This window comes from Cololabis saira, chromosome 13 (genome assembly GCF_033807715.1).
Source record: "Cololabis saira isolate AMF1-May2022 chromosome 13, fColSai1.1, whole genome shotgun sequence".
NCBI lineage: Eukaryota > Metazoa > Chordata > Actinopteri > Beloniformes > Belonidae > Cololabis > Cololabis saira.
Window position 1 is genome coordinate 24650390 of NC_084599.1, and position 12254 is coordinate 24662643.

General features: G+C 38.8%; 1 protein-coding gene across 4 annotated transcripts in view; it reads left to right on the plus strand.

Annotated features, from left to right (window-relative positions):
* Positions 1–12254, plus strand: part of negr1 (neuronal growth regulator 1) — a 206532-nt gene that overhangs the window by 127399 nt on the left and 66879 nt on the right. For all 4 annotated transcript variants that reach the window (XM_061738436.1, XM_061738437.1, XM_061738438.1 and 1 more), the window contains exon 4: positions 6110–6241. In XM_061738436.1, coding sequence (XP_061594420.1) covers positions 6110–6241 — 132 coding nt within the window. The remainder of the gene's footprint in view (positions 1–6109; positions 6242–12254) is intronic.

Here is a 12254-nt window from a genome sequence, read left to right on the forward strand (position 1 = left end):
TCTGCGTGCACATGGTTTTATTGATCCGGATTTTTTTTTGCGCCTGGCATTTTCGGCTTTTGAGTGTACGTGCACTTTTAGTATGACTCCTACGCAGTCCATTTTAAATGAGGCCCCTGGTCTTTCTCACCTGCTGCTGTTTCATTTGTGAGCGGGTTTTCCGGAAAGTGGCTTTTACATACAGGCACTGTGACCAGCCGAAAGGGGGAAATGTTTGGCAGAAATACCAGTATGTAAGTACCTTTCCACAAATGTTCCACTTAACAGAAATGACAGGATCAAGGCCTTTCGGGTACTAACTTACTCCTCCTCTTTTTCATTAATTCTTTAAGTGTCCTTTTAACACCGAAACAGTGTTGGTGCCATACTATTAGTAAGCCCCGGTGTGTCTTCTACACCTATATATGTAATCGATGGTGCCAAAGCTCTTAACAAATGTTTTCAAAATAAGGTAGTAAATGGAATCTTGCCTTTCAGTTTTCATCCTTTGTGCTTTGCAATGCCATCGAAATATCTTGTTATACAGAAATTGCTTGAAATATAAGTTCTATATTGATAATGTTTATCATCTTTCCCGACACTGATTGCTCTAATGTGTCCAATGAGACCGACTTCCCATCAATACCAAATAAGTGATTGATTGTCCATTCTACAATGGGAAAATAAGTCCTTGTACTCTCCAGCGGAAACTGCAGCATTTCATTCAGCCTTTTAGCAAATGGTGTTGGGAGCGACAAGAATGGGTCTCATGGGTCAGAGCTTTTGATTTCATTGTCCCAGAAAAAGATACGAGAGCACACTATGGATTTATACGTCTTGCCTGTAATGATTTCCCACTGCAGAGAAAGACAGTGGAGCATCACATCAAGGGCAGTGTTTAGGTCAACTATGTAGTACAATTATTTAGTGTATGTAGAAGTGGAGAGGGCAACTGCTAAGGGCAACCACTAATGGTCCATAGCAATCCATGTGAGCATTACTTGCTATATCAAAGCAATCAATACAATTCACATATCTTATTTTACCTGCACTGGACAGCAGTACAATACCAATATTCACTCAGCATATCTATATTTCCTTTGACTTTCTATTATCTATTTTCCACACTCTAATACGATCTTACTCAAGAAAATACACACAGCAGGTGCTGATACACAGGTAATGACAAAAGTTACTTAAAAAAGTATCACCAATATGTTTTCTGATCTGAGGCCTCCAGTCACCATATACTATGTGATTTATTCAACATTACAATGTCAACACCCGTTGTCATAAAACTGACTTCCATCATTAAAATTAAAATGGTTACCAGTCTAACCGGTGTAGAGTTTGGTTGTGTGTGGGAAAGATACTGAAAACTGTCCATCTGCTGTACTTTATTCTTTACACAAAGTGTCACGGGACACGTCCTTTGCCTTTCAGCCTTAATGCATACGGTCCCTGTTACTTCTGATCCGCTTTAAAATAACATTGCTATTTGGTTGAAACAATGTGCCATGGCAGGCCTCGCTCATGCCTACATGGGCCTTCAAAGCCATTACAGATGCATCCTATAAACAAAATGTGATTTGCTGTAGTGAAAACACAATTTTACGCTAATTAGTCTGTTTTAGAGTATTTGATCATGTGAAAAATGTCTGCTAGTACACCTTTTACTGTTTAAATTTGTACAGACACAAAACTGTTGCTTTATTTACAACCACAAACTGAATAGGTGCTTAAACATGGTCTTATCATTACGTCAATGAAAAATTGTAAGATCAGTTCATCTAAATTATAAATGTAGGCATTTATCTCTTTTTGAAATATATTTGCATATTTATTCAAAAGTAGCACTAAACCTCAAGAGATTTGCATTGCAAATGACAATTCAACTCAATATAATTTTCAAACACTATAGTTTAAAACAGCAGCCTTCAAATTTTTCATATCTGCAGAAAAATAATGTATTTTTTTTCCCACTTCTCAGATGTAATGTCTTTATCCAGGGAAAGAGGTGCACTGTCTCTGGGAGCTTACTTAACAACAGACCTACTTGTTCAGTGAAACAGATAATGTCCAATCCCACTGCATATGTTGTACTGTAACATTAATTTTAGCAACACAAATCAGGTTTTAGCTGCTGCCGCCTGGTGCTTTGCAAAAAATTGCAACCAATTGTGAAAATACTGTGCTCTATCTCTTACTTTTATTATTTTTAGAGATAATATCCCAGAGTCATTTTCTGCAGCATATTATTCATATCATACTCATTATCAACAAGGGCTTCAATTTCTACTTTCAAGTTTTGTGACACAGTGACTAGGAGATAAAAAGGCATCAGTGTTGCAGAATAAGGACATGGTATCATATAAAACTTGAGCTCACTTCCCAAGGAGACTGGCTGCAGAAGGTGGGAGTATTTTCACTTTTAAAGCACGTCTATAATACCTCTTAAATATGACCTTATGAGACATTGCTTTATCCATGTAAGGCCTCTGTGCCTTTTTGAGCTGTATTTAGTGTATTTTGTGCTTTGCTTGATAAATGCAATCCATTTGATCCCCACGCCTCACAAATGTGTCTATGCATCTTCTATCCTAAGCCACCCCTTGCCACCGTGAAAAGTTGTGCATAGATTTCACACTGAGCATCACTGGGTTAGAAATTAATTGTGGTCTGGGGAGAATTTTCCACAGTTTCAGTTATACATTCACAGAGCAGCTGCCTGCTGAGATGTTAGAGTAGTTTATCACACACAAACACACACAGACACAGTTCAGAGAGAGAGAGAGTAATTTATCTATATCAATTATAAATTGTATGAGTTATGATGTGATCATTTAATATTTTTACAAATAAAACACATGTGTTATTATTTATAACCATTTCCATGCCATATTGGTTGCTTATGTGTAGATGGATCATACCATGGCTGGGTGATGTGGCCATAACACCATACCTTAGTATTTTTAGTAGCAAAACATGGTTTATATCTTGGTCTATGGAACTGTACAATTATGATTCTGAAAACGATACTACAGTACAATACACCAGGACCCTGGTTTACTAAACTTAACAAGTAAGAATCTGTTAGCATGTCATAAACAGCGCCAGTGGGAGCGTCCAGCTCTGCAGTTGAGGACACTCCCAGCAGTTGGAGCAACAGAAGCCTGTGATTTACCAACAACACAGATACATTTGATTCTTTTTTTTTTCCATCATATAATGCTAAATAATTATGAACAATGAAAGTCTGAAAAGTGGCATCTACTCTAAAGTTTTGTCTCTTTTCAAGGGAATTGAGCCACAGCTTGTCTAACTTGTTTTCTTGCTGAGATGCCATTAGTGTCAAATGTAGCTGCACAACATAACATTCAAATAGACATAGAGTGAAAGGGAAGGGTGATAGTAAACTACAAGACAGGAGGGATGCACAAACTGGTATGGAAACAGATTGTACCAAATTGATATAATCTGTATTGTTTGACTTTATAATGTTTAAAAAATAGGAAATATAAATTTTAACTTTAACTTAAGAATACTTTTAATATTGATTAATGGTAAATAGACCTTTTTTAGGGGCAAATCCTAAATTGTCATCCTTTTTTTTCATTTTCACCGTAATACTGAAAAATGTTTGGGTAATAATTACCATATATTAATTTGATGTTACTCTTTTTCAACTGGGTTTTCAACGTGTTTCATGAAATTCATGGGAGGAATTTCCTCCTTTACTTCCAAATACTGTATGCTGCGTTGAATGTTGATATTATTTCAGCCTCTCCTGAGGATTGAAAAGGCGGGTTTCTATTACCCCTTGATATGCGCAAAACCTAAATATAACAAAGAAAAACCTATTATGGAAATGACTATACTGTATCTAAAAAAAGAAATTCCAAATATTGCAAAAAAACTTTTTACACTTTCACAAGGTGGTTTTTAGTGTGCAATATGGCAAAAGTGTAATGGAAACACTTTTTTTCACATTTGCACGTCTCTGGCAGCAGTGGGTGTGAAGTGGTTGCTCAATCTAAGGTACTCAAAATCTAGTTTGCAGCTGGTTTTGACCTCATTTACAGGATGTAGTTGGGCTTTAACACTACTTAATCGTTATGTCTTACTGCGTTACATAAGGCTTTTGTGTTTGAATGATCATCCGCTGCCGTTTTCTCCAGTTCACTGTTTCCACGACAGCGGTAGTGGCAGTCATGATGATTTTTCCAAAACGGAACATTATTTCATCCATCTCCTTCAAAGTCAAGATCTTCTTTTAAAAAGGAAATACCAGCGACCCACAGGGGTAAATTTGTAGCAAATTCAGAATTAAGCTTTTGTTTTCCGAAAGAGTGTAATGGTAATCCACCTGTTGATAGTTACCTGCCTACAAAATACTCCGGGAAGAGGTGGTACCAACTTACAGTATTGTTGCGTATATACTGACATATTTTATGTTTCAGGCCGTTATTTAGTCAGTTTGAGGAACAATGACAAAGCTCCCAGTTCAGGTCATGATTTAAACGTATCCCTCTCCCCAACATCTCTGATCTGCTGATCCATTATGAACCAAACAGAACCCTCAGGTCGTCAGGGTCATACCTACTTTCTGTACCCAAACACGGTGAGGCAGCGTTCAGCTTAGTGCGTCAGGGCTGCTGAAACTCTTAATAGCTTTAAGTCAAGGTTGAAAACCTTTTTATTTACTGCTGCATTTCAGTAATCCCCCATAATGCACTACAACCTTTATTTCTTGCCTCTCATTTGTTTAATTATTTTTATCTGATGTCTGTCTGTCTTTAATTTCTGCTTTTAAACTCTTACTTTTGAATGCATTTTTTTAATCACTTCATATAAAGCACTTTGAATTGTCTTGTTCCTGAAATGTGCTATACAAATAAACTTGCCCTGGCTTGCCTTGCCTTCTCTGATTCGCCTATCTCGTATCACGTGGCCATGATCAGGAGATAACTCACAACACAATAGGTGGCAAAAATTGCTCCTTTCAGCTGGTTCTTAACCACCAATAAAACCCCAAAGTGGAAGAGGAGGATAACACAGATGCACCTTCACAACAGCATAACAACATCCCCGGGCAGTTGCTGACTTTGCCAAAATGTATATTTAATAAAACTGTGATCATTGTCTGAAGCCCCAAGCTGAGGTATTGATATATGATTATTGCTGTCTACTTCAAAGGATGTGTTTTCTGTCGTCACACTGAGAAGCTGCGCCCTTAAAAAAGCTTGATAAATGAATGACATGATCACTAAAATAAATCCCAACTCCTTTTTTATATCCACCAATTCAGTGACTATTAATTGAAGCTCTAATGTTAAATAATACAATAAGCAGCATGCCCTCAACACTGATGGAGGTAAACTTCATTTACATCCTTTTGTTCTGGACAAAAATGTGTCAAAGCCATTGTTTGCCTTTCGGCTTTTGTTGTCTTGGCTTTGAACTAGCAAATACACATGCCATCCAGCCTGCCACTGGTGAATGTTCATGTGAACGGCTAAATGGAAAACAACTATGAAGTCCATTGCAGGAGTCAGGGGTTGCACTTCATTCCCTATCTTGAAGTCTTGCCTCTATGTTCCTAATAAAAGCACAAAGTTTGTTCCGATGCTAGTTTGTTTTAATTCCTTGTTAATTGGTGCATTCTGGTGGACATATTTGTGTTGAACTGCACTTTTAAAGTCCACCGTCTTCCAGCTTCTTGTATGTCAGTCATGGTGCTTTGCTGCTTCTGCCTTTGGCAGTGTCAGCTAAGTATAAAACACTGACATGTCCACTGAGCCATCAAATCTGTCTGTCTTCCAGGAGTTAGCTTTAACTGCATGCTTTGGGGAAGAACAAAGGATGAGTGGATGACTGGCAATACATCATTATTTCCTGCCACTATAACAATATACAGTTAATAGTTAAATGCAGTGCTGATCCACTGCTAATTTATGTAAGGAAGGTAATCAGGGGCCCAATAAATCCCTAATGGTATTACATCTTCAGCTCAGGCTTGAACTTGAAAGCTGTACACCACAAGCCCATTGAAAGGAGGAGTGTGCATGTGTGTGTTTGCATTCTGTGTAGGCATGTTGTAAGTACTTTGCTTGCATTTTTCTATGGCCAGGCAGGAAGTATGACAGCGGCGAATACCTTAACATCACTGGCATCACAAGGGACCAGGCTGGAGACTACGAATGCAGCGCTTTAAATGACATTGCCTCTCCTGACACCAAAACAGCAAAAGTCACAGTGAATTGTAAGTATTTCTCTTTCTTGTTCTTTACCTCCAGATATTTGTTGTTTTTTGGGTTTTTTTTTTTGCACAGTCACCTTGCTGACACAAGAGACATGTGGGGGGTCAGCCTGCAATGGTCCGAGCAGCATCTCTCTGATGCCGCATTTTGAGAAACCTATTAGAAGTTAGGAAGCTGGACCTGGAGGTTTTTTTTAAATATTTAATGTGAGAATTCCCGTTTTGTCTCTGCATGTGGGTGATTAATTCACGCAAAATAAAGGTCTGACTGTTCTAAGCACTGTTCCATTATGCAGGTAATGAGTCTTTCAAAAGTGTAAGGAGATGGTAATGAGGAGCGGGAGCATTAATGAATGATACTGGGCTTTAGCTGAAGTGGTCACATGGAATTCACCACCTACAAGAACTGGGAATGGCTAAGAATGATCATTATTCCTTCTTTCTTCTGAAGTGCTTCCTTACTTCACTGTTATTCATGGAGACTTCTGCATACATGTCCTGCACTAAATATCTCTTTGCAAACCTTATGAGCCAGTGGGCTACAGAGAAGAGGGGAGAAAGAAGAGTAGAACAAATAAAAGTCTCTTCTTGGCCCATTTACTGAATCGTGCTCCGAAAGCTAATCGTGCAGGATTTTCTATTTCAGTCTTTAAGAAATTGGATTATTTTATTTCGTACTACTTATTGAATATTTTTTTCCAACTGTACTGCATTCCCACATCTCTCTGCTCATTCTGGCCTCATCAAATAACCAAATCTTGTGGCCATTCTCTGGGTGTGATAACTAATGAGCTGGACCCGAGTGGGGTTTTAGAGAGCAGTTATTTATAGCTCTATTAAGACACGAGTTCAAAGATGAAAAGAGCTTTTACATGTGGATATGTATTTGTGTTACATAATGAAGGAGATATTCTAAGTGTCTGATAAGGCATATCCCAGCCAGGCATTGAATTTTAAAGGAAGACAGGAGGGGATTTTTAATTTAGTAAGCCAACTGAATGAACTGATTCAGTAGACTTTCCTTTTTCTATCAAAGTCACCACAGCTTGAGCACCGGAGCAAAACTTGAGTCAAAGTGTGATGTAGTTGAGTGCTGAAGCCATATTTGCCTTGTGGCCTGAGTCATCTAAACCTGACAAGCCGCAGAGCTGCCCCTGTTAGTCTTTGTTATTGATCGGTACCACAGAGGAGACAGTATAGATATATCCTGGAGTCTGCTTTATTGTTGTTTTATAAATTGATTTCCGTAAAAGTCTTTATCGTTGATATTTGCTTTGTGTAATCCTTTAGCATGACAGAGATCCAATTTCTTAACTTCATCAAAGAGAAATGTCAATAACACTAAGGAGGTACATTTATGGGTTTGAATATGTATACCATACATCTTCCGTGTGGACGGACTGAAATAGCTTGTTTGTTTATAATGTGCTCACCTCGGATGTGTAGTGACTGTGCTGCCAAGTATATTTCTGTATGATATGAAAGCATGATGATTTTCTCTCTACCTAAAAACCTCACAATGTTCAGCTCTTCATCTCCTCATGCAGCTTCAATCAATAATGCTCCAACGACAGATGTGCGGGACATTTTCACAGTACTCAGCCAAATATAGCCGTCTCCGGCATAAATCTGCGGCTACTGTACCAAAGATCTCAGCGAAAACTGTGAAATGACAGATATGTTTTTTTTTTTTTTAAAGACACGTTGCTTTAAGACTTCCAGTCTCTCTGATTGGTTGACTCTGACCACACCCACCCCTGCTGGCTCTCACTTATCATGCTTTGATTTCTTTAATACTTCAGTTGGACCTCAAATGCATCACTTTTTCATGCGGATTGGGAGAGAGCAGATGTATGTGGTTACAGCACCAGATTCAAGAAGTTTCCATCACTGCTTTGTGGTTAAACTTGGAAAACAAAAGACAAGAAGTGCAACTTAACGATCTATTGTAATTTACTAGCCGTCTTTGTTGTCTTTGCTGCTACCAATTTGTTACACAGTGTAATCAACAGCAGCAGCAAGATGCTGAGTGAATAGTTTGACATGAGATTTTAAGGGTCGATGTAAGACAAAAATCAATAGCTCAGAGTGTTTTTCAGTTCTTTTCAGAAACTGAGTGCCACAGCTTTTCGTAAGATCGATGGTAATGCATTTTTTAAATGATTTAAAGGCTCCTAAAAGCTGTTTATGAACCCGGCAAGTCGAACATCTCAAACTATTACATTGTTCCTTAATTTATCAAAAAAATAATCAAAGCTGATGATAATATGTTTTAAAGTTTCAGGACATCCAAGTCCAATAGCTGTTTCTTGTGAATGTTTTGTGAGATTTGATGTGCCGCTTGAGCCGCGATCAGCATAAACTCATAGATGAAATGCTACATGCACTGCACTTATATAACCCTTTTCTAATCATGGTGAAAAGTCAAACTGCTTTTACACTAAGAGCCACATTCACCATTTCACAAACACATTCATGGGATTGAGCCGGCGGTCGGCGGACCACCCCCTCGACGTCCTGAGCCTCAACTGCACCATTAAGATAAAGATCTTTCTTGCTTTACAAGCCTCTCACACATGAGCGGCCCTGTGTTTTTATTGCAGCTGTGCAACCACTAAACCTGAATAAACAAACCATTTAGCTGACATTAAAGAAGAAGGGCTTTAGTACTTGTCGCCATTAAATCAGTAAAAGGCGGTTGTGCGCTGCAGCTTAGTCAGTATGTCAGTTTAAGAAGTATTTTTCTCAATATATATCTTTGTTTATAATTTTCCATCAGCTGCCTCATCCCTCTTCCTCCTGCAGAGTTGTTCATTTCAAAAGATAAGGCTGTGAGTGACTCGGCCACAGCAGGCAGAGATTGAGCCAGCTGGTGGCCACTCTCCACTGCCTCCTCTCCGCCCCGTAGCAGTTCCTCCGCTGCGAAGTGAAAAGAGAAATATTTAGATTATATCTTAATCTGTTGCACATCATTCATGCGCCACTGTTATGCATTAGAACATATTCACAAGGCGCCCAGTGGCATGGGCTTTTGATAAAAGCTGAGTGTACCAAATTCTGAATTAAGATAAAGATGTTGGGCTCCATGAAAAGTTACACAAGAGAGGATAATTACGCAGCAATGAGCAAAAATGGGACTTTAAGAGTAATACACTATATGGGGATGTGCTCATTAAACTGTTCTGCTGCTTTTACAAAGTCAGTTTCTTCAGTTTGAGGGATTGTTCGGATGCCAGTTTTGTCATCAAGAATGTGAAGTGTTTAAAGGATTCTTAGGCTGATAACCCTTTAAGGTAATATACAACTGACCCCCCCTCTCTTTTACAGTGCATAAAGGTTTATGGATTTTGTAAATAAGTGACGTGAACATCGTTAACGTTGATCTGTTGTTTTTCTCGCTAAAAGCAGTTCAGTGAAATCAGAAAGATGAAGTCAGAAAGATGAATTAGCCATGTCTGCACTATTTTTTTTTTCATCATTCTAATATTGAGTGGCACTGACATTTCAGGGGTTAACAGTTTAATTAAATATGAGCATGCAAGTTCTTTCCAAACAATGTCTTTTTTAAAAGCTAAGAGTACCGTTAACCTCTGGGCTAATTGCAGATTAAGGCCACTAATTAAAATAAGCAAACCAGAGTAATGAAAATAAAATTAAGCTTGAGCATATCTGCAGTTTTGATAGCGCTAGGCCACTAAGCTGGCCATTTGGCTTTCAATGATATGATGAGTTAGACAAAGGCTTTGAGGCGCTGTCACTGTGCAGGTGTTTAAAGTCCAGTACTTGGAACCTCAGCTTGGATTTCTCCGGAGCTACTTTGATTACATTTACTGGCCCGAGCGGGCCTCTTGCTTTCACACTTCCTGTGATAAATGACGGCTGACTTTTATCAGGCAAACTTAAAAGATGGCAGTTATCCAGCAGGTCACCCACGAATCACATGGGCTGAGGGGCCATGCTTAGAGAAAGGATATTTGAGCTGTTATTTTACCTGAAGAAATTGGATCTTCAACCTACTCTTCAAATTTGCATATTCATCTTTGCCGTAGGTGGGTGCCGTTATTGGCTGGAATTCTCGCTGCACAGTGTGATTCAAAAGCTTAAATATCACATCTAGGTGGCAGAGTCAGAGGAATGAATGAGGAGGAAACCACCGTGGAAGACCTCCGCCTGAGATGAAGAGCCGGTGTTTGATTAATTAATGAAGCCACGTAGTTGCGGATGAAACAATAACAGCAATATGTTCCCGATTGAAGATATGAAATCACGCTTTGGCCATGCTTTGTAGTTTACAAAGCTCTTTTCCTCTAGACAAAGTTGTCTGCTCTCTCACTATGTGTTACAGGATGAAGTTTGACAGTTTAAACAAACTTTAGTTGCAGAAGGAACAGACACAACCGCCTGGCTTTTACTGATTTCTTTTTATATATATTCATGTCACTGTTTCAGATGAAGTTCTCTGAACCCACATCAGATGTTCCACTTCTGTGTAAATTCATGTAGTAATCACAAAGATGTCACAAGTCAGTTTCCAGGATATGAAAGTGAAAAGGAGACAGATTAGTTGAAGCTACGTTATCTTCACAGATGTGTGAATTATTTATGTAGGGTAAGAGAACCCTAGTTTTTCTTTATCTACCGTCAGAGCCACAATGTTTTGAACATAAGTAGGTTTCAAATATCTCAATATTTACTGCACATCTAGTTTTAAATGGAGTCTTCTAAAGGGAGGGAAAAATCCAGTCTTTTTTCTTGGCATTTTTCTTCACATTTTTTTCTCCACACTACTTTTTTGATCCATAGAGGAAGAGGTTGGAGAGCTGACTTATCTCTCACTTCAACCTTTTTTCCTTCATGGCTCAGTTTCACTCGCCTTCCAGGGTGAAACTGTGCCCTCCATGCTTCAGAGTGTGCCAGCCATTTATACGCCTCCTTCCCTCTCCAGCACCCTGCAGCTGTGAATTCTGCACACATATTCACCATGACTGTCTTTATAAAATCAAAATCACTTTTCCCCCTGCTTATGATAATTGGACAACAAACCATGATTATTTTAATTACTCGTGAGCGGGCACATTAGATCTGCTATTAGTAATTACAGCTTTCGTATTGATAGGTTTTTGGAGAATCATGATTGAAATTTGGCAACACAACATGACTATTATAAATACTTTACCTTGACTTTTGTTTGCTCTCTCCCTCTAAAATCCCAGTCATTTGAGGCTGTTTGGAATTCACCCCAAGTAGAAACACTCACAGCAACCTCCTCTGACTCCACCGACAGAGCTGTTCTGGGGAACCACGGCCTTCTCTGATAAATAAGCAGCTAATCCCGACTGCTTGACAAAGCATCCAACACTGCAATGTCAAGTAATGATGACAAACTAACCAACTGTTAGATGGATGCGGACATGTTTGCACAGCATTTCTGTAGCAGTCATTACAGAATCTAATAGCTGCATAGCTGTTCACTTACATTTGACAGAATACTTGCCCTACCCACTCTGTGTGTCTGTGTGTGTCCAAGCTGAGTGCTGTGGTAGGTTGCAAGGTTGGATCAAAGGTAAAAGAAATGTTCATTCCACAGCTCAATGAAATCTGCTATTGCAAGTGTTTTAAAATGAGGCGCAAAGTCTCACTTGAGCATTTGTCGACAGTTTGCTGTATCCTTGGAAAGACTCCGGCTTAGAAATTCAACAGTGACGGCTTCCTAGAATTGGATTCTGATCCAGTCCTAAGTAGAGTTAAAGTCAGTGCCCTCAAGCTGTTTGGATGTAAATTCATCTCTCTACATGTCTCCAAAGCTCTCATCTTGATTGCTATTTGGATTTCTTGATGCATGAGGAGCTTGAATAAATGAATCTTGATCTTCAGTAGAATAAATGTTCTGGCTACCACTTTAAAATACTTTGGCACACGGTGATATCATTTTTTTTTAGGCTTGGTCTGCAATTTAATGTAATGAACGTCTGACTTATTTTGTTTTTTTGAAGAAGAAAAAAGAAAGCCAAATGTC